Genomic DNA, 26,368 nt, shown 5'->3' with positions numbered 1-26,368 from the left:
TAGACACAACTTTGAAGATAATGGGCCAAAACAATTATTTTTAATAGTGCACGTGCATTGCATATGACTAGCTCTATTAGAAATTTTTAGTTTTCTGTTAGGGGTCGTAGATTGGCTTTTTTTTGGTGTAAAGATAAGAGACTAAAATAGTCACCGTAATAGATAAGGGAATAAATTAGCTAAGAATCCAAAGATGAGGGACTAAAATGTCCATTTCTCTTAGCAAAAGTCAAACTCTGTCTAGAAAATGACATCCAATTTTGATAATGTGAAGTAAAAATATGTTGATATAGATCATAGGTAGATTTAGTTGACCCATTAAGAATTTGGTAGGAGGTCACCGTCTTAGCTTTAATAAGTATCTCCCTCAAAAAAAAAAAAAACTTTAATAAGTATCATAACTCCCATCTTCCATGAGATCATAGCTGTAGATGCATTATGCGGATAACTTGAGGTTTATTCTGGATTATTTGTTTATCCTAAGGTATCAAAATCAATCTAAGACAAAACATTGAATGCTCTCTCTAAGTTCTAAAACTTTAGGTGACTTGAGTTAGTATTCACAGCCAATTACTGCTGAAGAGGTTCATAAATATACTTGAGAAAAATTAAAATTTCATTAAAAGAGTCATTCTTTATTGTCACACCTAGATCAAAGAAAATAATTCAGATTAAATTTTAATTAATGTCATTGGATCCTTCTAGCTAGTGGTCAAGAATTTTAAAATTAAAGAATGTGTTGGAATTAGAGAAATCCATGAATAAGTAAAGGGGGCATGGTTGGATGGTAAGTAGAGTTAGCAAAATGGGCGGGATGGATGGGATCTACTTGGATTTGAAATAGGATAGAGTAATATGAGTTTAGACCCAATTTTACCCATATCTATTTTGGGACTAATTTGGGCGAGATCACTTCAGAATAGGTTTAAATTGATCTCGTCTAATACTCAAATCTATTTTCTGTATTCTTTTTTTTCTGTATTCTTTTTTATATTTTATATAATTTTAATATTTTTGATTTATTAAATTTCTTTTGGTCTTATTGCGAATTTATATATTCTTGAATTGTCTTTTTTCTCAACTTTTCTTTTATTTATTTTCTATGTAAGGTTACTAAATTTTAGTTGAGGAAAAAATAAGACTTATAAAACTTAAAAAGAATTTTATTTATGATCATAAAGAAATGCCATTTATGGAGTTGTGTTTAAACTACTAGAGTCTTGTGAAAAAGCATGACTAGTGAAATTAGTTGTAGCTCAACAACAAGGTGCAAGGATGAAAGTTTAGTTGCATTAAAAATTTTCACATATGCATCAGAGGCACATGAACATGAATGGTTCAGACCAATGTTTTAAAAGGTGAAGGCATAAGATAGGACGTTTAGTGTTGGGGCGAAAGCCCCGAAGCATGAGGCGTAAGCCTTGTGAACTTTTTTAATATATATATATATATATATATATATATTATAAAAAAGTCATTTGAAGGTATAACTAAATATAATAAAATTAGATAAAATTAAGAAAATTTATGCAGATAAAGAATTATTATTGTATAACTCCAACTAATAATTTAAGAAACATACATATTAAAATTAGCTGCACAAAAAAGCAAAATAATTAACATTACAAAAAAATTCAAACTTAGAAACAAACTAGATACAACTCAGAAGTCATCACATTATCAAGCACTTAAATTACAAACACATAAATTCAAGTAGACACAAACTTCAAAGTTTAATTGTTTCAATAAACACACTTAGCTACTATCAAAAATAAAATACCAAATTAGCAACCATATTGCTTATAATACATAACAAGGACTAGCACCAATAATTAGAAACAAACTGACAAATAAAATGATACTATTTATCAAAGTTAATATCATCCGTCATCATCTTCATCTAGTGTATAGACACTAGGTAATTTTCTTTCAATTGTTGATGGTGGTTCCAAAATTTCTATCACATCACAGAATCCAATCTACGGGTAACAGTATCTTTTTCTTCACCTTTCTTGTTTAACCATATATTATATTTCAAATAAATTCATATCAAATTCACTCAATGTCTCAATATAATAGATAGTAAATTAGTAATAAAGTTGAATATTAAAAAACTATAAACTTAATTGATGAAGTTAAATTTTTTTTAAAGATAATTTGTGGGGCATACGCTTTCAACGCTCCACTTCAGAGGCGTGCCCAAATGCTTGGACTTACACTCTGATCTCTTGGGTGTATGCCTCAGAACACTTTTCGCCTTATGCAATTGTCCAGGGGCAATATTGGAATGCCCCGCCCCGGGACAAGGCTTGCCTTACGAATGCCTTTTAAAAGATAGGTTGAGTGAACAAGTAAAAAATAACACTGACTATTTTTAGTACTGTTTCCTATATTTTATTTCACTTAACGGCCAACAATTTTTCAAAATCATTTTGCCTAGGTAACTAGATGATCTAATTTAAAACTCAATCAGGAATTATTATCTCAACTTTTCCTTGCAATATAGAAGAGAAAGGAGAACAGGATTTGAGGGTACAAGAATTTCTAACTGCATGACCTTGCTTTATTCCCCATATCTTCAGTGACAACAACAAATTTTATCCATTTCCTTCTAGCATGGAGGTTAATTGACAATTTGTATTTTCTAGTACGCTAATTTTACCATCAACGGGACTCAACCACAATGAAACAGATCAAGCATTCTAGGAAGGGTCTCATACCTTAGACTTTTAGGCTGAATAGTGAACCTCAATATTGATTGGATAACCACGTGAAAAATCCTAGATTTTGGTGAGATGTTTGAACCCCAATGGATATCCAGGTATCTCTTGATAATTTCAATCAATTGATGGGTATAAATGAAATTAGTCCCATTTCAAGTGTAACCTCAAAATTAGAATACCCATCCCTCCTAAAATTCTTTTAGACATGGGTAACCCATTAATACTTAGAATAAATTGCCATCTCTAGTGGTAGGGGAGAGAGAGTGTAAATGAGAAGTCATAGGCTCCGTTTGGATTAGCTGTTTTTGGGGTTGTTTTTCAAAAACAGCACTGTAGCATTTTGTTTTCGAAATACAAGTCTGTTTGGATTAGTTGTTTTTGGAGTTGTTTTTCAAAAACTATATGAAAAACTTTTACTAGAGATTTTTTTGGATTATTTTTAGAGGTATTTTTAAAACATATTTTTGGATATTTTTATAATTTACAATTTATATTTTTATATACATTTATACATTTATAATACATTTATAAATAATATATATTTATATATTCTCTAAAAAATATATAAATGTATTATAAATGTATTATATCATATATAATACATAATATAAATATATTTATAAATATGTAAGTGTATATTATTATAAATGTATAAATTATAAATGTATAAATTACAATTTATAATTTTTATATTTTTATATAAATATACATTTATGCATTTATAATACATTTATAAATATAATTACATATTTATATAAAATATATAAATTTATTATAAATTTATTATATTATATATAATACATAATATAAATATATTTATAAATGTATAAGTGTATATTATTGTAAATGTATAAATTATAAATTATAATTTGTAATTTATATATTTTTATATAAATATACATTTATGCATTTATAATACACTTATAAATATTTATAAATAAATATATTTTTGTATTTATATAAAAATATATACATGTATTATATTATATATAATACATAATATAAATATATTTATAAACGTATAAGTCTATATTATTATAAATGTATAAATTACAAATGAATATTATATAAATGTATAAATTATAATTTTATTAATATATATTAATATTAAGTATAAATGTATTAATATAATTAATATAAATGTACAAATGTATTAATATTATGTATAAATATAAAATTAATATTATGTATATTAATATAAATGTATAAATATATTATAAATGTATTATATTATATATAATACATAATATAAATGTATATTATAAATATACATTAATATATATATTATGTATAAATGTACATTTATATAAATGTATAATATATATAATATATAATATATGTTATATTATATATAATTTATATAATATATAATATTCATATAAATATATAAAAATATTTATAATATGTATAAATAAATATATAAATATTTAATATAAATAATATACATTAATTTTAATTATAAATATTATAATATTATAAATATGGTGTTTATATAATATTTCAATTTGTAATATTTATTGTATATTCCATTATATAAATATTCATATAATATATAATATATAAATATATAATATATAATTTTCAATTTGCATAATATACATAATATTGTATATATATATAATATAATATACATAATATACATTATTACATTATTACATATTATGTATATTATATATTATACATAACATTATTATACACAATACTGTACATAATAATATTATACATTAATAATGTATATATTATAATATAATGTACATAATATATTATGTATAAATATTTACACATTTATGTATACAATATTACATATTATGTATTCTATATTATATTATGTATAATATACAATATTATGTATAATATTAATTTATATAAATATTTATATAATATATAATATATATATAATTTTCAATTTGTATATTTCAATTTATATTAATATAATATAATATATATATATAATATACATATGTAGTTGTTTTTGATATAATGTTTGGATATGGTGTTTTTGGAGTTGTTTTAGAAATACACATTTACTGTAGCATTTGGAATGTGAAAAACAGTTTTTCAAAAACAGTCCAAAAAACAAGGGATCCAAACACACCCATAGGTTTAAGTTCTCCCATTTACACTAAAAAAAAGAAAGAGAAATCAGTGAGTAAGTCACTCAATTATCCTGCTAAAAAAAAAAAAAGGCACTCGAATCGTCAAATAAATAAAACAAATAGTTGAATATCAAGAAAACTTGCTGGCCCATTGTGAAGTTTGTGCAAAAGACTTGCACTCAATTGTCAAATAAATAAAACAAATAATTTAATATCAGGAAAACTTGCTGGCCTTTTGTGAAGTTTGCACAAAAGACACGCACTGACTTCCAAGCTATTTAAGTGGCGTCTTGTCCAATAGATAAAAATTTTGCATGACCCTATAATTCCTTGTGGTGTCTTGTCCAATTAAGTAGCTTTGTGTTCTGCATGCAAAGTTGGGAATGATAAATTCTTTGACTAGGAGGAAAAATTCTATTTTCGCTTTTGGTCAGCTTAGTGAGTTATGAAATTATGCATCAAAATTATATCTAACAAATTCAATATATATAATTTTCTAGAGTAAATTTTAAAGGAATGGAAGCAAATGGAGAAGGCTGCTTTGGATACATGATTAAGAATCTTCATTTGTTGTTGAATGGTTAGGCTTAGAATTTCTCTTGAACCTAAAAATGTGTCTTTATATGTAGAAACAATTACTCTTTATCTCTTATAAAATTTTCCAGTCTGCATTTGTTTTTTTCTGGTAGGACCCATTCTCGACTAATTTTCTACCAAAATTGACAACTGAATCTTAGATATTTTAATTAACTGTGGGAAAGGATTTGTCCATTATTTCCCCTCCAATCCTAAAAGGGTTGGAGCCAGGTAGGCATGTCAATGGATAGAATTTGGGTTGACTCCCCTTGATCTAGATTTAGATCCATTAAATTTAATTAGATTTAGACCTAGACCCAAACCTTTATGGGTCTGAAAAAGCAAATTTAGATCCAAACCCTCATGGATCTGAGTATGCAATATGTATTCATTGTATTTTTCTAAATATACTAAAGTAAAAATATATTAAAAATATATAAAGTTCAAAAATAATATAAGTGCCATCTAATTTTTACTTTCAAATAATAAAATTAATATTCAAGAAGTTGAATGCAATATTGTGAACTTAAAAAAATTGTAATGGACTATTTCTATTTATTTTCAAAATTTTGTATTTATATCCAATCTTTCATTTGTTTGCCCTTATTTTTTCTCTTTTACTTTTCTCCTTTTCCTAAAAAGTTTGTACTAATTACAATGACAACTAGAATTAGTTTGGAAAATAAAACAATAATGAGTCTTACTGTATTCGATTTAATGGCCATAGAATATTAAATTATTTTGTAAATTTAGTAATATGTATGTATGTATGCATGTACACACACACATATATAGATATAATTTAATTATACATATATGAATTTGGATTTGGATATGAATAATGAGAAACCAGATCTTACCCAAACCCACGACTCTCTTATAAGATTTGGGTTAAATTAAATCCAAATCTTATCCAAGTGTATTGGATTTAGATTGAATCTGAGTAAGACTCAACCCATTGACACGAAATGGGTTACACAAAATGTTAGTTACTTGTGCAATATATGACTCGAGTAGTTCGTTATAGGTAAAAATGACATTGAGGGCTGTGTGATTTTCTCATTAATACCATAAGCCAAGAATTAGTTTTATACCAGAAAATTCCAAATTCTTGAAATAAGAAAAAAAGGAAAAATCCAAATTCTCATGATTAGTATATGATGCAGAAAAATAGATGCGAATGTGAATTTACTATTCCTACCCTTTTATGTTGAATGCTTTCCTTTGGTTTTTAGCATTTCCAAACTGTCATAATTAGTCTGTCAAAATTCAGAAAAAAGGAAGCCAACTTGGTGGTATTATATGTATTTATTTTCATTTAAAAACGGGTACCCACTCAGATCTAATTCCATCCGTGAAACATTTTTGTTTTCATTTAACGTGTCAAACTTGAAATCTAATTAAGCTAATAAAAACAAGGAGACAATGACATGTAACTTTAAAATTACCTTTTCGATTTGTTTTTTGGTGCAATAATTAGTTCTTTGTGTTCAAATTTGTTGCATAGTTGCGATATTCCATGTTCGAAAGAGTATAAAATGGACTATTCCAGGATTCGAATCTCCATAAAAGCCAAGACCGTGGAAAATTGGCTTTCATTTCCAACCATGTTGCTAATGTTCTGACTTTGTGATTGGTCCATTGTGTTGCTAAGCATCCTTGGATTTGCTTTCCCAATGAAATTTGTTGTTATCCTATCCTGAGCATTATTCTCCAATCACATGGCAGGAATAAAAAAAAAAAGACAAAAATATTAGTTCTCAGAGAATTATTGGCTAACAATTGTTGATAGCATTCAAAATTACAGGAAAGGGTCAGTGCGGTTCGGGTCTAGTACGGTTTGGTCCGATCATTATATTTTATCATTATTTAGTGTATAATTACGTTACACTACTACATTCGGGTTAGTGATGTACATGAATAAAATATTTGACATATATCTAGTATAAAATTATAATGTATTTGTATATAAAAAATTTAAACATGTACAATAACTGGATAAATCGAACGAAATACAATTATATTGAGTGCTTGTCACAAAATTACAATGTTTGTGACCTATTTTCTTAACATTTCTTAATATATGCCTTTGCAAATGTATAACATGGACCAAAATATATCCATGGGAATTCATATTGACATGCAAAATGTCCGAACAAGATACAAATTAAGATGATCACACCAATTATTTTATTTTAAAATTCCTCTACCTCGCTCTCCCAATGTTAAATACAAGCATGCAACTCCCTTCTCAATTGTGACAAGCCAAAAAGCCTAGTAAACTATCTACCTTGCAAGAAATGGGAGAGATTCATCCCAAACCACATGCCCTCTTGTTACCTTACCCTCTCCAAGGCCATGTCATACCTTTCATTCACCTAGCCACAAAACTTGCATCAAATGGCTTCATCATCACCTTTGTTATTACAGAATCGATACACCACCAAATAACAACATCCAAAAACCAAACCAACCACTACAAAGAAGGCGGCATCAACATCTTCGCCGAAGCACGAAAATCAGGGCTGGACATAAGATATGCAACTGTGAGTGATGGATTTCCACTTGGATTTGATAGATCACTCAACCATGATCAGTTCTTTGAAGGGATTGTTCATGTTTTCTCAGCTCATGTCGATGAAATTGTGGGGAAGTTGGTTCAGTCTGACCCTCCAGTTAATTGTCTGGTTATTGATACTTTTTACGTATTTGCATCACCAATTGCCAGGAAGTATAACCTTGTGAACATTTCTTTCTGGACTGAACCAGCTCTAGTTTTCAGTCTCTATTATCACATGGACCTATTGAGGATAAATGGTCACTACGATAACTATGGTATTTCCTCTATCTCTCTCTGGTAGTATGGATCTTAAATAATTCTTACCTAGTAGAACTATATATTATATATTCTGCTAGCATTGTAAGGGATTAGCATATGCATAGGACAACAAGACTATATCAACCACAGAATGAAGGATATATACCACTCATTCATATGGACATACTAATTCAGGTTTCTTATAGAAAAATGAATCTTTTTCTGCAGTTTTTGCGTTAGCCTTGCCTCCCTGTTATCATCTTTTTGGACTAGACTGCTGTACACCCTTTAAAATTTGGTGTTTATTTCATAGATAAATGTGAGGAAACTTATTCTTTTTTTCTTTTTGAAAGTGATTTCGAAAGAACTTAGTACATACAACAGGTCATGAAGAAAAAGAGTGGAGGTGGGTAGCTTCAAAACCTACTAGGAATGTCTATTTTTGGAATAGTAAGAGGCGATGTGAGAAAGTGACACAAAGGAATCCCCCCTTGCTTGATAACGTAGTAAACGAATATGGTATACTCAAGTCAATAGACATATAATGAACTTTTAAGTTAAAAAATACCGCTTCCATAGAAGTTAATTTTATATATGGAGATATAAGTTCATTGTAGATTAATATCAAGAAATATGTAAAAACCGACAAAACTTATACTATAAAAAGAGTATTTCTAAATATAGGAAAAACCTCAAAGTAGTTAAACTTATCTAAAGCCAGATATATATGGAATTCTAAGTGCTCATGGTCTATTCTCCTGTTCCTTAACTAGATAAACGAGAGGACATCATCACATACATACCAGGGGTGGAGTCAATAAAGCCAACCGATCTGACATCTTATCTTCAAACTGATCCAACCACAGTGGTGCACCGGTTAATCACCAAAGCATTTGTGGACATTAGAAATTCGGACTTCGTAATATCCAACACTATAGATGAACTCGAACCACAAACAATCTCGGTTCTACAAGAAAATCAACCTTTCTATTCAATCGGACCAATTTTACCCACCGGTTTGACCAAAAGTTCGGTTCCGGTGAGCATGTGGTCCGAGTCGGACTGTGGCCCGTGGCTCGATACAAAGCCTAAGGGCTCGGTTTTGTATATTTCCTTTGGCAGCTATGCTCATACTAGTAAACATAACATTGTGGAGATAGCTCATGGTTTGCTTTTAAGTGAGGTAAATTTTGTTTGGGTTCTTCGGCCTGATATTATAAGCTCAGAGGAAACCGATTATCTTCCAACCGGATATGACCGATTGATAGAATATAGTGGCATGATCGTGCCATGGTGCTCGCAAGCTGATGTGCTTTCTCATCCAGCAGTCGGAGGGTTTTTAACACATTGTGGATGGAACTCTATATTGGAGAGTATATGGTCTGGTGTTCCAATGATTTGCTATCCATTATTGACCGATCAATTCACAAATCGCAAATTAGTGGTGGATGACTGGAAAATTGGGGTTAATTTACACGATAAAAGGTCGGTTACACGCGAAGAGGTTGCTGAGAATATTGGATGTGTGATGAGTGGGAAATCTTCAGATCGATTTAAGCAAGAGATCAAGAAAGTTAAGAAGACATTGGACAATGCATTAGCAAGGGGTGGTTCGTCACAGAAAAATCTGAACCAGTTTACTATGGATGTGAAAAAGAAAATTCGAAAGAATCAATAGTGGTTTGCTACCAAGTTTGAAGATCAATCTTGTTTTGTTTAGCATAGGAATAAGGAGTCAAAATCAGACTTCCCATTTAGTTTCTTGTACGGGTATCCTTTGTATTGAATTTCTCAGGTGACTGTTTCAAAGTAGTAGTTTAATTTTTATTTTAATTTTAGTTAACTAATATCTATACTAGATATAAAGGGAGAGGGAGGGGTTGGCGCAAACATTTTTTGTTCCTTTATGTTCTTCCAACTTTGCCTTCATAAAATTCACTTATTACTTTACTATCTAAACACAAATTGTTAAAATAACTACCTGTAACTATTTTTAATCATAACTCATATAAATACATCTTGACAAAATGACTAACTCTAGGCATTGTAACTATTAAAGTAGCCATTATTTGATGAGAAAAAAGGTTAAAATACCACCATTTACTTTAGTAATTAAAGTTTTATATAAGATTAATTCATAAAAAATTATTTCTGAATTGCACACATATACCAACTTAATAATCCTGATACCAAATTAGTAAGATATTATTAACTAATTCTTAATAATCCTCATACCAAATTAGTTGTCGCAGTGTGACAAACAAGCTCCGAATTCTCCAGGATTGGAATGTTTCGGTTAGTTTCGTGACATTTGGAATTCAAAATTAGTCTCATACGTGTTTTGGTTACTTGAAATGTAAAGGGATCCAAAAGTTTTGCCTCAAATTACCAGAGGACATCTGCAAAAAATTACTAGGGGACAAGTTTGTGAAAGACTTTTGCAAGTTAATTAAAATCATAAATCACATCGACTGGACATTTTATGGTATGATGATGATTTGCTAATGTGATTCATTATTCTTCTGATCAGTTTTGTCCTTTTCCAAAGATTAAAAGAGGAGGTCCTTGTCAATTTGTCATGTCCTGTACTCCAGTTCGTGGATGCTGATTGATTTATGTGCATTCGTCGGGGTTCATGCAGGATAGGGTTGTAATCGAACCAAGCAGCTTGCGAGCAGCTCGGTCAAAAGCTTGACTCGAACTCGGTCAAACCGAGTTCGAGTTGAACTCGAGCAGCTCGATAAGGTTATCGAGTCGAGTTCGAGCATCCAGAAGAGATGCTCGGAGGCCAGAAGAGATGCTCGGGCCTTATCGAGCATATTAATTTTAATTATTTAATATATTATTATTAAAATTATATATATGATTTAATATATAAAATTACCATTATGCTCAAAAAAATTGTCGAATTTACGAAATGTTTCAAATTATATAAAAATTTTAAAAGGGCAATAATGACTTTTCACTCAAAAATTATCAAGAAAATGAAATTTAATAACTCGAGCTCGATAGAGCTCGATAAGGCTCGAATGCTCGAATGGACTCGAGCCCATGCGAGTCGAGCTCGAACTGAGAGCAAGTTTCGAGCTCGAGCTCGAGCTGCAATAATACTACTCACTCGAGCTCGAGCACCCCTATCTCTATGTCGAGTCGAGCTCGAGTATGGCGATACTCGGGCTCGACTCGACTCGATTACAACCCTAATGCAGGAGTTAATAATTGTGTTAGGATGATTATAGGTGTTAGTATAGAAAGCTGTCTAAGCATAATTTGCTTAGCAGCATAATTATAGGAGATTTGTTTAGTATAATTATAGTCTTATTATAGGAGATTTTTTTAGCATAATTGTAGCATAATTATAGAAAAGTTGCTTAGTATAATAGCACATATTTTTGTGTATAAATGGATGTTGTATCCTGTACTAAAAATATAATATACACAATTCTTCTAAAAAAAGGCACATATTTTCATGTATAAATAGATGTTATATCCCTATACATAAAATATAATATACACAATAATTCTTCTCTAAAATATAATATCACTGTATCCCTGTACATAAAAAAACTTTAAGAAATGTTATATCCCTGTAATATAATATCACTGTATCCCTGTACATAAAAAAATGTTATCTTCCTGTAGATTTTTTTTGAGAAGAATTGTGTGTATTATATTTTATGTACAGGGATATAACATCCATTTATGCATGAAAATATGTGCTATTATGCTAAACAAATTTCCGATAATTATGTTACAATTATGCTAAAAAAATCTCCTATAATTATGCTAAAAAAATCTCCTATTATTATGCTATAATTATACTAAGCAAATCATCTTAGACAACTCTCCATGCTAACACCTATAATCATGCTGACACATTGAAAGGCTTCACCACTCTTAGACCCCATTGCCAGCGGGGGTATATAGCTTTTTGCCCCTCATGAGGACTTTTCTACCTGCATTTTGCCCACACTGAGTAATAATCAGGCATAGAAGGACTCATTATTTATTTCTCTAGCAACCAAACAACATAGGAGAATAAATGTAGGACAGAAAGTTGTGCCGTCATTTTCAACTTCTTGTTTGTTTGTGCATCTTATTGCACCCATCATCAAAGCAAACTAATTCAAGGACAAGTTATCTTATCATCTAATCTGTCATTTTATTGAGTAAATGCCACATCCATAGCATGTTGATGTTGATTCGCGCAAGTTGGCGAGATTGGAGAGTTGCAAAAGACAGTGGCATTTTTGGATTTGAAGGGCAAGCTGATTTCGTCTGGCTATAATAGGATTACTTCTTGGAGCTTGGTAGGTGGAATATGTAACTTGGACATTGACACTTCTCCTGTCTTGTGCATGGTGGTTGGTGGAGATCAGAATATACTCCAGGCTAAGAATCAGCCACGCATATCGAAGCTTCATTCTTGCACTTTGTTTGCAGAGTATTCCCAACGAAAATGGTTTAGTTTCTGTTTTCTTTTTCCATGGTTTTAATTTGCAGGACAAGAGATGAGGAAAGGGTAGGAAAAATGCAAGAAAACGTTTCAACATTTGCATTAATCAAATACATGCACATAGAGCAAAGCATAATTGATCTTTCTTTAGTTTCACACACTTTTGCTAGCGATGGATCGAACATTACCTGTTATTGCTCCCTTAAATTCTGCAAAATTTATTCTGCGAGTATTAATTTTGGATTGTAATTAGTTACAGCTCTTAATTTTCACTACTTTTAACCGGCTATACTAAGATGCAAGAATTATGGCCGTTAGGCATACGGAAGTTTGAGAATGAAGTGAGTACAAAATCATAAGAATTAGTTTAAAACTAATTACATATAATAGGACATAAACACCACACAGAAAAAGATAGGATATTCTTTATTTCCTTCCAAAACTTCCAGTTTATGTAGACTTGTGGTTAACATATTTATTTATTTTTATCAATTTTTTCAAAGAAATAATTTTCAAAAAATTGGTAAATAACACTTATTAGGATATTCAGATCCCTTCAAGTTTGAAAAGTTACAAATATCTTACTTAGTATTCTGAAAAAAGAAATTGTATATGCTGGATTTGTTGTGTTCTAAAAGATATTACATTTTTTCTCAACTTTTTGGTATTATCTGTTTCTTCCCTTTTGAATAAGAATTTCACATTGTCTTTTTCTTTAGAAATTAACCTGAGATTCACAGTAGCTCCCTAATGCAATACAACGCCAGTCTTTACTCTTGTAAGGTAGGTGACTTACTCTCACTCTACAAATTCTGTAGGAGAGAGACGCCATTCCTAAATTTTAATCTCACGATGAAATATCAAATCCCAATACTTCTCTAAATTAATAGAATTTGTGTAATCTCAAAGTTATTAATTGAGCAAATTATTCGGATGACCACTGAACTTTTGGAATCGTTGAGTTTAACCATTGAACTATTAAAAGTCTGGTTTTAATCACTGAATTATCTAAAATTTAAATTTCAGGTCATTTCGTCAACTTTAATCGTTAACCATGCCTCTTTTTTTTGTCTCATGAATCGTGCGAACACTCAAATTTGTTATATTTAACGATTAAATCTAAAGAAATGGCTCGATATCTAAATTTTATATAGTTTAGTGGTTAAAACCAGACTTTTAATAATTTAATGATCAAAACTCAACGATTCTAAAAGTTTGGTAGTCATCCAGATAATTTGCTCTTATTAATTTATAGAGGTTTTACTATATAATAATAATATTTTCAGGGTCATCTGGTTATCCAATCAGAGAACTAAAACCTTATAATTCCAGTCCAAAATGAAGCCGCCGGCGCAACTATAAAATACTCTGTCTCCATGAACTAAAACGAGCAAAATTTTTTTTTTTATTTTAAAACTTGGTTTCAATTGCTGTGGGTGTTTTTTAAAAAAAAAAATCATTCCAAATCCGGTTTTGAATTCTCATACCCCATCCCCACCGCTAAATAGAATATATCACAGCCTTGCACTTTATTTTGGATAGCTACTCTTGAGTTTGGGCACTCCTACCCTGCAGAAGCGATGCCGTCGATGGTGGAGGATGCAGTGGCCAATAATGGTGGTTGGGAGGAGTTGCTGAGATCGAAAGAATTCGATTGAGAACAATGCTGGTGGTTGCTACTGGATAGGGAATAAGCTCTTAAAGATTAGAATTCTACATGGTTATTAAAAATTATAGAAGCAATAAATTTTGGAGTTGAATTGCTTTGGAATAGTTTTTGAAGAAATGGTTATTTTGGCCGAAGTTGCAGTTGCCTGGATCTCTGACCAGTCCATTCTTTGAATAATCGTATGATTTAGTTATTGTAACTTTCTTTTGTAGTTTCTCTAGGATGGAGTCCAGAGCTGGTTTTTGGACATTGCTTCGTATTTTAAATCTTTCTTGCTATATATTTCAAGATATTGCGAACTTGCCATCCAAAAATGGCCAAAAAAAAAAAAAAAAAGAAGGGCCTAGGCAGCTTATAAGTTTTAGAAGAAATGCACAGTGCTGGTAACATAGTTCCAAGGTCTTTGTCAACACTTTCTAATCTGACAAAGATAAATTTATTAGTATCTGCCAATTTTGACTTTTAAGTCAGTTTGAAACTTTTCTGCTAATTTGGTTCTTTAAACACGTATTCCTTATGTTTTTTCCCATTACTTTAATTTATCTTTTGGTCATTAGTTAATTAATTTTTTTTTATTGGAAGTTCTATAATTCCTCTAATTTTTCCATTTCTCTACTCCTATAATTAATTGGTAGATTAACTCTTAGTTATAGGATTAATCTTTCCTATACTGACAGTGTATATATTGTTAGCATTAGATGAATAGCAACTATGCAGAATTTGAATTTGAAATTAAACTTTTGCACATATGTCATAAATCAAACAGTGATAGTGTATACACTGTCAGTGTATATAAGATTTACTCTTAGTTATAATTATTACTTCTAGAACTTTGGCGATTTCATTTTTTATCATGAAATTCTCGCTTGAATATAAAATGTTACTCATACTGTTCCACTTTGATTGTCCAATTAATCTTGTGTTTATTGATATTTCTCTAGTTATTAATATTTCCACCAGATATTCTAAGAGTTCAGGTAAGTCGTGAATTTTAAAAAATCATTCTTTTCTTAGCCTTTCTAAGATTATATGTTCCTTCCTTAAATTTGCCACTTCGCTTCTTACCTTTTTAAGCATTGCATCTTAAAGAGCCACTAAACGCAAGGATATGGTAAATTTATCCCAAAATATTGCAATTTCTATTGTTCTATTGCTGCTTTATTCTATGGAAAACTATAAGTGAAAGAAAAAAAAATTAGAAGGAAAAGAGAGATCGAAAAGAGGAGCCACTAAAGCAATTATGCAGTAATTTCACTAATCAGAACAAATACGAACGAGAGTAATTCATTCACTACATTTGAGAAACTCTTTTCGGCTAATTAGTGAGACAAAAGTTAAGGGGAAACGAAATTGATTAATGCTTGCCAATCGACCAATTTTTTAGCACTTGTAAAACAGTATAATGTATTAACCGGAATACACTGAAAGAGAATATAGTCTTATAAAAGATCATATGAGATAAAAAAAAATTGGAAGATAGTTTCCACTCATGAGTCTAGGCCTGTCAACGGGTTGGGTCTAGACCCGGATCCGGACCGGATCCGTGAAATTATTGTGGGTATGGATAGGGATTTAATTCCGTTTCCCGGATCCGGATCCGGATCCGTTTTATCAAACAAAAAAACGGGTCGGATACGGAATATAGTATTCCGACCCGTATTAGACTCGGATCCGGATATAAATGAATTAATAATTTAAAAAATATATATTTATCAATATAATTTGATTAGCGTGATGTATTTTAATAAAGTTAATTTGATTTCTTTTCTTATTTGGTTTTTTCTTTGCATTAGTTAGAAATTAGTTTACAAATATATTTTTTTCTCATTTTTATTAGAAATTATAAATTTTGGTAAATTTGTTCGGGGTAGACCCGGATCCGGATCCGGGACCCGCCGGATCCGGATCCGAAACATAGAATAAAAGACCCGTCGGATAAACGGGTCGGATCCGGATCCAGCATAGTAATTCGGGTCCGGGTCCGGAATAATGAATTCCGGCCCGGACCCGACCCGTTGACAGCCCTACATGAGTCATTGGAACTTTTCCATGAAGGATTCTTCCCCAATCATTCCAGTGCAATGAACGGGTACAAAATTGGTTGATTTTTACATATTGCAACACAAATTGCCAGCACAAAAACTATTTAAGGTGACCACACCAACTATTAATCTTTTATTTTTGGGATAATTTCAGAAACCTCCCTTGAGGTTTCTGACAATTTCACTTAGCTCCCCCCAATTTTAGAAAATTACACTAACCTCTCTCGGTTCAATAAAATGACTACAATATTCTCTACTTAATAGATAATTTACTACATATGTGGAATACAAAAACCAAACCAAAAGTAAAAGAAAATATAAAAACCTGCAACAACTCGTCACCATCTCCAACTCTACTTTAATTAACAGCAGTTTCTTTTCTCTTTCCCTCCCTTTTTTTTCTACCTGTTGTGATTCTCTTATTTCTACCTATAACCCCACAGTCTCTTCCACCCATCAACTACACCACCATCCAAACCTACTCCAAGTGTTTATTTCTTGTCTATTTCTCTCTTTTCGTGGTACTTAACTATCATCCCCCTTGTTTATTTCTTCTCGTATTATAATTTGCATATATTAAAGAATCAAAATTACCAAAATTACAAATTGAGGGAGCAAATAAAATTTTCAGGGTCAAATTAGATGGAGATAATGAAGATGGTTGTGATAGAGAGGAAAAAAAATGAAATTAATGGGCTATGGTTGGAAGAGAAAAAAGGGATGACTTTGGGTTATGCTATTATGTCTATTACGCACTAGAATCTAATATTTTCATTTAGTTTCATCTTTGTTTGATTTACAAGTATTGGCGGTAATTTGTCATAAAAATTAGTTTCTTTGTTTCTATCGCCATTGGAGTATGGGGTTGTTCTTGGCATAGACGTCAACAGTAGTTGGCCAAGTCTTCTATTCAAGGAAGGTGATATGCGATAGGTGTTGGATTCATAATTTGAGGTGTGAGATTAGCCAATAGACAAAATATAGTGTTAATTTGGGGCGGAAAGCTTTTGAGGGTATTTTAGTTAGTGGTGGTGGTTATGGTCTATTTGTAAAGTGACTCGGGTAGAGTTTGGGATTTTGTTGATGCTGAAATTGATAGAATTTGGAGATTAAGTTGGAGTGCGATTTTGATAAAATATGGGATTTTAGTGATACCAAAATTGATAGAATTTGGTAATTGAATTGGAGTTTGCTTGAACGGTTGATAATGTTTTGGGTTTGCAATTATCGTGGAAGCATAGCAAATTTGGATACAAGTGTTTGTTATTTTTTTTTTGGTTAAATTGATCACTAAACCTTTTGTTCACTTTCTTTTAATGTTATGATGTTGCATAAGTGTATTTTAGGACACTTAAGTATAATTCTAGCCTAATGAGTCCATAATGTTACTTAAATAGTAAAAGCAAGGGAGGTCAGTGTAATTTTCTAAAATTGGGGGGAGCTGAGTGAAATTGTCAGAAACCTCAAGGGAGGTTTCTGAAATTATCCCCTTAGTTTTTGCTCTTCCAATGTTATATACGACCTAATCTTCTCAATTGTAACTGGCCAAAAAGCCTAACAATCAATCTGTGTTCTATACCTTATGGAAATGGGAGAGATTCATCCCAAACCACGTGCTGTATTGCTATCTTACCCTCTCCAAGGCCATGTCGTTCCTTCAATACACTATCAAATAACAATTCCAGAAACCAACCCAACCGCCAAGATGAAGACGGTGACATCTTTGCCGAAACACGAAAATCAGGGGTAGACATAAGATATGCAACTGTTAATGGTGGACTTCCGCTGGAATTTGACAGATCACCTAATCGTCAACAGTGTTATAAAGGGCTTCTTCATGTTACGACAGCTAACGTTGATGAACTTATTGGGACGTTTGTTCAAACCGAACCTGTTGGTTGCTGATACTTTTTACGTATTTGCATCATCAATAGCCAAGAAGTAAACGGTTGTGAATATTTCTTTCTGGACTCTGGACTGAACCAGCTTTGACTTTCACATGGTCACCACGATAATATTGGTATCCTCTCGCTCCCTCTTTCTGTCTCTCAAGTTGTATACAGATTCACACACACACACACACACGTTCTAGTACATTTTTTTTCTTTAATAGTTCGACAAATATACATCAGCTAGGCCTCTTTTATTTATTTATTTTTCTTATTGTTATTAATTCAAAAGGAGGATTCTAAATCTAACAGCGGAGAAAAGAGAAACGGAAGGACTTGAGAGTTGAACCAAGAATTTTATGGTTACCCAACTATTATCCCTAACAGCTAAGTTGGATCATAGAGTTACGGAGTCAGGCCCCTTCAGCTACAAGGGTCAATCTCCAACAACAAAGAATGCAGTAATGATAGTGAGCTAAAATCACTGAAAGTCTATGTCGAACATACATTTCTTCCCAATGTAAAATATATTTTCAAGTTTAAGTTGTGGTTAAATTTATCAATAAAAATCACCCTATCAATTTGAATTTTGAAACGTAGAAAGAGCTTATTCTTGGATTAGTATCCATATTTTGAACACTTTTATGAAGGGTTAATGATTATGAAATCTTTAATTATTTAAAAAACGGGCAATGCATTAGAAAAAACAATTTTGTAGATATTTGAGGGGGGAGGGGACAATGCACTTAGAAAACAGAATATTTTAGATTTTGGAGGGGAGGGGTTGGGAAGGGGACAAATAGGGAGCAATTTAAAAAAATTTCTAAACTTTATAAACCTAAAAAGCAATTTTCTTAAAGTTGAGGAGGGAAAGGACAATTGCTCACCCTCCAGAGCATGTGGCTCCACCACTGGTAGAGACTAGGTATATCAATGGGGAGTGTCTGGCTGGATTTTTCTGATTTAGATCCAAGTACATTAAATTTAATTAAACCTGGACCCAGATCCAGGTCCAAATCCTTATGGGTTTGAAAATGTAAACTCAGACCTGAACCCTCATTTGAGTATTGAATGAGTATACGTGGTTATTTTTCTGAATATATAGTAAAGAATTAAAGTAAAAATATTTTGAAAAGATATAGAGTTCAAAACTAACATAAATACTGTGCAATTTTTATTTTTAAATAATAAAATTAACATTCAAAATATTGAATGCAATATTATTTTCAAAGTTTCGTCTACAGTTATATCCAATCTTTCATTTGTTTGTCTTTAATTTTCTCCCTGAAAAGCTTTGTACCAATTACAATGATGTAGTATATTAGATTATTTATAAATTTATTAATATATACTAGAGGTGGCAATTTGGATTGAGATCCATTTATCCATCCATATAATCCATAATTAAATGGATTTGGATTATCCATTTATAGTATTGGTTTTAAATGGTTAATCAAAGTAAAACCATTAAATTAAATGGATTTATATGGATTATCCACAAAAACCATATATATCCATTTACTTAAAAACCAAATAAATGAAACAGAAAGGAAATGAACTTCTGAAACGGCTCGCCAGCCAATGGGGCAGCGCTCTCGCCATTGCGGTCAGTTGATGTTGGGTGTTGGCCTCGGAGACTCAGAAAAACATGTCCGAGGACTTGGGGAGTCTTCGTAAGTTTGGACTAATCAGCTCACTACTACATTTCCATGGGCTGTCTTCTAAACTAGAAAAATGTGGAATAAGGGAACTAGTAAAATATTTAAATGGATTATAAATGGATAATTGGTTTTTATTTAATCCATTTAGATCCATTTATTAAATGGATTTAAATGGATTGGATAAATTTTATCCACCATCCATTAAGTCAAAACCAATTATGAACCATTTATCCATTTTGCCACCTCTAATATATACATATGTATATATATGTGTATATGTATGTGTGTATGTTTTATTTATATATGAGTTTGGATAGGATTTGGTTTGAATTTAGGTTTGGGTATAAATCATAGAAAACCATACCGTACCAAAACTCATGATCCTCTTATGAAGTTTGGGTCTAGATAGGGTCCAAGTTTGAGAAACTAAATCTAAACTCTACCCAAATGTATTAGATCTGGATTGGTTTTAGTCAAACCTGACTCATTGACATGCTTTGTCTACATGTGCTAGTTTTCAAGGGGATAAGAAATAAGCGCAGGGTATTATGAGCATGTATCCTTTGTTCGTGCTGCAATAATTGATTTTAAATTATAAATAAGACTATTTACCAAGCATAAATTTAAGGGTGCATCTGATAATTGCCTCAATTCAGGTTTTTCATAGCTAAAGGATTTTCTTACATGGTTTTTGATTTACACGGACCGACCTAGATTTTGTTATTTTTTTTTAGTTTTGGGGTAGTTCAAAGACATTTTTCTAGCCACTAAACTTTCAGCTTTATATATATTTAGCGCTCCAACTATTAAAAATTTTTATTTGCACACAGATTTCATTAAAGTGCATATTTTTGGCCATTTAATATGTTTCCATAGGTGAGAGAATTCATAGTTCGAAGAAAACTAGAATAAGATGATTCATGACTAAAAGAAAACCTTAAAAAAATTAACGTTATGAATAGCCCAGCATTATATTCCATTTCCTCGGTTCATTCTTCTCCTATTTACTAGGCTTGTCAATTGGGTCATTTGAGTCGGCTTTTAACAAGCCCAAGTTCACCTGATAGAGTTAATACCACTTTCATTTCGAGGTATGAGTTTCGGATTGATAAATGTGAATATCATATTTGGTTCACAAAGTAGTCGGGTTGTGAGTCTAATTCAAGTTTAACTCAAACTCATTTATTACTCCTTAATTTTATTAAAATAATTACTATAACTATTAAGTTCTAAAACTAATTAATATCAATAGGATCGCAACATTAAAACTGTACATGAACATGTAACAATTCATCGAAAAGTACATAAATCTAGAATTTTTTAACGATAATATATCCAATTAGTACAAAGTATATGAAAAATAGTAATAAAATATGATGATCAACAGTCAATACATTTTCAAAAGTTCTCAATTTACTAATATTAAAATTTGTCCACTCCCTTTGTTCACAACGACCAGATTTAAATAGAAATACAACTTTTGAATCCAAATAGAAGTAAACAAATTAATTTGTCTCATGAGTTACAAGAAAGAAGAAAATAGACCAAGAAATGATGGTGGTTAATTCAGGTAGAGTTTAAACTAGTGGAGTATATAAAAGGCATGCCTTGTCATTGAAACTACCCATGTATGTTTAATCAAAATACAAGTAGCTATTATAAAAGGAAGGGATAATTTCAGAAACCTCCCCTGAGTTAAAAAAAAAAAGAAATGGCCTATAAAATGTTAATTTTTTATGGTTTTCATCCATTACATGAGTAAAGTATTAGCTCTTTATGAGTATTTTATTCTGAATCATTTAATTTATGTTAAATACATAAATATTTGTAATTGAAATTGAAAAAATGTTATATTAATATTTCTACGGAAGAAAAACTGGTAGGATTTGTATTTAACAAAAATTAAATATTTGAGAGTAAATACAAATCTGTATTTGAGAATAAATATTTGTGATAAAGTAAATGTTTGAAAATAAAATTCATGTAAAGAGCTGGTACTTTAAATAGGCAATACGTATTTGCCAATAAACTACGCTCGTTAAAGTTTATTAATTGTTAATTAATTTGTAATACTTTGCCATTCATTGGACATGTGGCACAAAGGACAAATCAGGTACAAAATTCTAATTTCACTCTTTAAAATAATATTTTAATCATTTGGACTGAATTTGTAAAGGATTAGTAACCTCAGGGGAGGTAAGTGTAATTGTTCAAACCACAGGGGAAGTAAGTGTAAATGTCAGAAACCTCAGGGGAGGTTTCTGAAATTATCCCTAAAAGGAATGAGTCAACATTCAGGTGACATATTAGCAGTGTTGAGATAGTTAAACCAAGAATCTAACAACTTCGCATAAGAAGTAGCCGATATTATACTAACACAAAAATTTACTAAACCAAAAAGAAAGTTAGAGTTTAAGTGATGAATTACCATTATTGGCCCTCAAGAAAGCAATAGAATTATTGATTATAAGTATATTTAGAGTTTTGGGATTTAGCTTTTTTTTTTTCGGAAACGTTAGAAGGTTGTATTGATAAACATTGTAAACTACTCCCTCCGTCCCATTGATAGTGTTATACTTTCCTTTTTGGGCTATCCCAAAATATTTGTCATGTTTGACATTTCAAACTATTTTAAGCTATGAATTTCCATTTCTGCCCTCCATTAATGGTGTGATAATGCATGTGCTAGTTGACCCACAAATTGATGTGTGGTCCCAAAGGATATTCAAATATTCCAACTTGTACCATATTTGACTTTCGGCTCCAGCAACAAAGTTCCGACTCCAGCCAAATTCATCATCAAGAATGTGCACTTGGCCCTTTTAAACTTCAATTGAAAACTGGTTTTGTTATCAAGAGGATCACTTCGATTTTTTGCAGGAAATAGAATATCGAGATGATTTAATTAGTGATTTTCTTTTGAAAGCTTTCAACTTTTAAATTATTTTCATACGCACTAATTTGTTAAGAATGATCAACTTTCACAAAATATATTCATATTGAAAGCAAGAAAATAGTGTAAAAAATAGGTGAATAATTTTAGATTGACCCAAAAACTAAATGAGCAAAATAATAAGGCATGTTACTCTACTTGGAGAAAAAAAACTACACTCGCTACCAAATTTAATTTAAACGTAGTCTATGGAAGTGTCAGTTCCTCTTTTTTTTTTTTTAATGTTTCAAAACTCAAAAATGTAAAAACAGATATTCTACCACCAAATAGCAAAAGAATGCAAACCAATATGCACTATTTCCACTTTATAGAATAATGCTATTGACAGTTTCAAAAACTCCAACAAAAGTAGTGTTTCAATGTTTATACATGTACATAGCTTCACTCAGCATTGCACATTTTCCCTTTTGTACAAAAATCAGCACTACTACTACTAACGTCAAGCTAACTTTACTGAGCTATTCTAAAATCTTGTAAAGTGAAATAAAAGCAGTCAATGAAAAACCACTAGTACATAAAAGTGCTTCTATATTCTTTGCCCAATCAAAAGCTTGCACCACAAAATCAAAAGGGTTGGATTGCTTGACTTCAACCATCTGCCAAAAGATGAGATAGGACACAATTTAGTGATAAACAACAAATAAAGATGCTCCAGAGCAAAGTGAACAAGAATAGCTAGACAAATGAACATTGAGTGCATGTACATTTTGCACATTAGAACACCCATACCATTTTGTTCAAAACACATGATTAGTAAAGTTTAAGTACCTACAAATATGAAAATAAGGAACACTAGTTAGTTTAAACAATCATACACACAAGAAATCAGAGATAAAAAATCTTAAAAAACAAAAAAGCTTTATAAAATCTTACCTGTCCAGTGAAGATAATCATGCTTGCATATGACTTAGAACTTGATTCACAAGTTCTTTTTCACATTCTATTTGCAGTGGAAGACAACTTTCTTTCATTAATTGGTGCTTCCCAATGTGTGGCACTTTATAGTTATTTCCCCCAAGATTTTTCATCACCTCTACCATACATGATTGCAATGTTAAGAAAACATTGTTTAGACTTTCACTTGATAATTGATCAAATGACTTTTCCACAGCAAGAATTAGCTCATCAATTGACAAGGGTGCTTCTTGATGTTGCAAGGATTGTATAGCTCTAAAATATCCCAAGTCAAGAACATTCATGTCCGGACTGTTAGGAGGCTGAAATGACAAGTGAATATCAAATCCATCTCTAGAAGCAGCTTCAATAAATACAGGATCAGTGGGATTAATATGTGGTTTTGCATTATCCTGTTGGATCAAAATTTCAGTAACACTACCACCATCCCGTGGCCATTTAGCATGTATTGTAGGCAAAACCTGTTCAATTAAACATCTCCTATATACTTCCTTGGTCACTGACAATATTGGCTTAGTTTCTAATGTACCTGCCATACGATTTTTACTACTCCTCTTTGCTGGTTCTTTGAGTACAAAAGGAAAAATCCCAATTTTCCCATCAAATGTTGGGTTACCAGAGCAGTCAAAACGTGGTCGAGCAACAACAGCTAGGAACATAACTTTCACAATGAACTTTTTGCTCTTACATGTCCTAAGAGGTTCTTCTTCTTGAGGATGAAGATAATATTTTTCACATTCTTTAGTCATGTAAAACCACTTTTCATCAATATGCACAACATTGAACATACTCATAAATGTTGGATTGCTGTTGAGACTTTCTGGTTCAAGCATTGACAAGCAAAAGTTAAGCCTTACTTGCTTATTCTGATCTATCAATTGTGGTTTGAGTGCATTTGAGTGTGGCCTTATAGCACCTTCTTTAATTTGTCGGTGAAGGGTTGATTTGGACACTTTCATTTCACTGGAAAGTGACCTGATGTTTGTCCGGCACGGGAGAGGAATTGCCATGATCAAAGTAAAATCAATAACCACTCGTTTTCTTCCACATCTTTTAGGAAACCTGCGTGATACATCAACTCTTCCATCTGTAGAAGTAATTGCTGCTAGCTTCCAAATTCTCTGAACTGTCCTAACACTTGTTTTAAATAGGCTTGCAATGTTCCTGATGGTTCCCCTTTTCAATTTACCGCCATTACTTTCCTGTAATAAAGCTTCAAAAATCATTTGCCTTTCTTGATTAGTTAATCTCTTCGTAGAATTATTAGTTTCAACATCATTAAAAGTATCCATATTTCTTTTAAGAGTCACCTTTGAAACATGGTGTAAAAAAAAAAGAAACAGAGTGAAACAAACGGACTGCATATATAGAGGTAGAAGTCAGTGTACAATTCCATTAAATATTTTAAAATACGCATTTCAAGACTTTTTTTTTGAAGTAATCCGCCAAAATCCAAAATTTCAGTAAATAATTTAGCGGTAAATCTTTAAGAAATTATAGACAAAATAATCAATAAATAAACATTACAAAAGTTTAAAAGATCCAGCCTTTCTTACATGAGAAAAGAGAAAAAAAACCATTAAAAAGAAAGAATAAAAGACAGTTAACTAACCTTTTAATCTCATTTGTTATCAACTATGGATTAGCAATCAACTTCATATCCTTCCAATGCTTCTCTCTTGAACTGGAGCACCAATATTGTAATCAAAGGTGAAAACTTTCAAGTGAATCTGGAGTATGAGAAGAGGGAATTTGTAGTTATTCCAGAGAAATTATCGTAGCTTAAATTTGCAGCAATTGAAGAATGGCTAACGATGGAGAATCAGAGAAGATTCTAGTAGTAGGCGGTGATGAATGTCTGCTAGAAGAAGGAAACAGTTTCTGTGGCAGCAATTGATAAGGAAACGGTTTTTGTGGCTGAAACAAAGGATTGGTTTTTGGTGGGTCCCATTTTGACCGATTTGCTTTGGATAAAGAAGATTTTGATAAGGAAATGAGTTTTTGTTTTTAGTAGCCGAAACAATGGAATGCTTTTGATGGGTCCCTCTTTGACCCATTTATTTCTTGAGTTTGTCGGTGAATATGAAGGGCAAATTTGGAACCCATGAGTTTACAAACAAGTGGATTTTACTGTGCATAAAAAGCGCAGCTTCCCAAGCACGACAGAGTTTATGGGATGGAGGGAGTACAAAAGTATGGGCAAAGGCCCAATCCACCTATACATCGTGTACACAGACACGGAGGAAGCTAGTGCTCCTCATCTAATGGAATGCTTGTAGCATATGAACTAATCTGTCTAAGTCTATCATGTTGTTCATCTGGAACCAGATAAAAGAAGCATTGTACAAACATGGAGCTTAGTCTATCAATCTCCTCCACCTGAGCGAACAACCTGATATCTTTAGCTTTTCCTGACCTGAGTTGTCTTAGCAACTGTTGGTCTGTGATTCCCACTCTTATATGGGACCACTGTTTTTCTCTTGCTTTCGCCATGGTCAGTTTTAAAGCTTCTGCATAATCCAGTAGCCATTGTCCCGCGCTCCGCTCTCTCATAGCCCAATAGCTTTTTC

The 26,368-nt window shown here is 31.5% G+C and overlaps 2 protein-coding genes across 7 annotated transcripts; one reads left to right on the top strand and one right to left on the bottom strand.

Moving 5' to 3' along the window:
* Positions 1-7,580: 7,580 nt before the first annotated feature.
* LOC113693854 (UDP-glycosyltransferase 86A1) lies at positions 7,581-10,056 on the top strand. Its single transcript, XM_027212601.2, has 2 exons — positions 7,581-8,230; positions 8,987-10,056. Exons 1-2 carry the CDS (start codon positions 7,696-7,698, stop codon positions 9,889-9,891), a joined length of 1,440 nt encoding a protein of 479 aa, XP_027068402.1. The 5' UTR covers positions 7,581-7,695; the 3' UTR covers positions 9,892-10,056.
* Positions 10,057-23,161: 13,105 nt separating this feature from the next.
* On the bottom strand, positions 23,162-25,752 carry LOC113692447 (uncharacterized). Of its 6 annotated transcripts, none has more exons than XR_011816275.1 (4): positions 25,411-25,752; positions 23,757-25,011; positions 23,588-23,651; positions 23,162-23,479 (listed from the first exon to the last, which is right to left on the bottom strand). XR_011816275.1 is itself a non-coding variant. In XM_027210855.2 (3 exons), exons 1-2 carry the CDS (start codon positions 25,421-25,423, stop codon positions 23,774-23,776), a joined length of 1,251 nt encoding a protein of 416 aa, XP_027066656.1. In that variant the 5' UTR covers positions 25,424-25,752; the 3' UTR covers positions 23,162-23,479; positions 23,757-23,773. The 6 variants fall into 6 exon arrangements, 1 of the variants encoding a protein (XP_027066656.1); XR_003448952.2 differs by having other exon boundaries at positions 23,613-23,651; XR_011816276.1 differs by having other exon boundaries at positions 23,613-23,651; positions 23,757-25,000; positions 25,411-25,747.
* Between the last annotated feature and the right edge of the window lie 616 nt (positions 25,753-26,368).

The sequence above is a fragment of the Coffea arabica genome, chromosome 6c, assembly GCF_036785885.1.
Source record: "Coffea arabica cultivar ET-39 chromosome 6c, Coffea Arabica ET-39 HiFi, whole genome shotgun sequence".
In the NCBI taxonomy this organism is placed as follows: Eukaryota; Viridiplantae; Streptophyta; class Magnoliopsida; order Gentianales; family Rubiaceae; genus Coffea; species Coffea arabica.
This window is presented reverse-complemented; position numbering and strand designations above follow the sequence as displayed.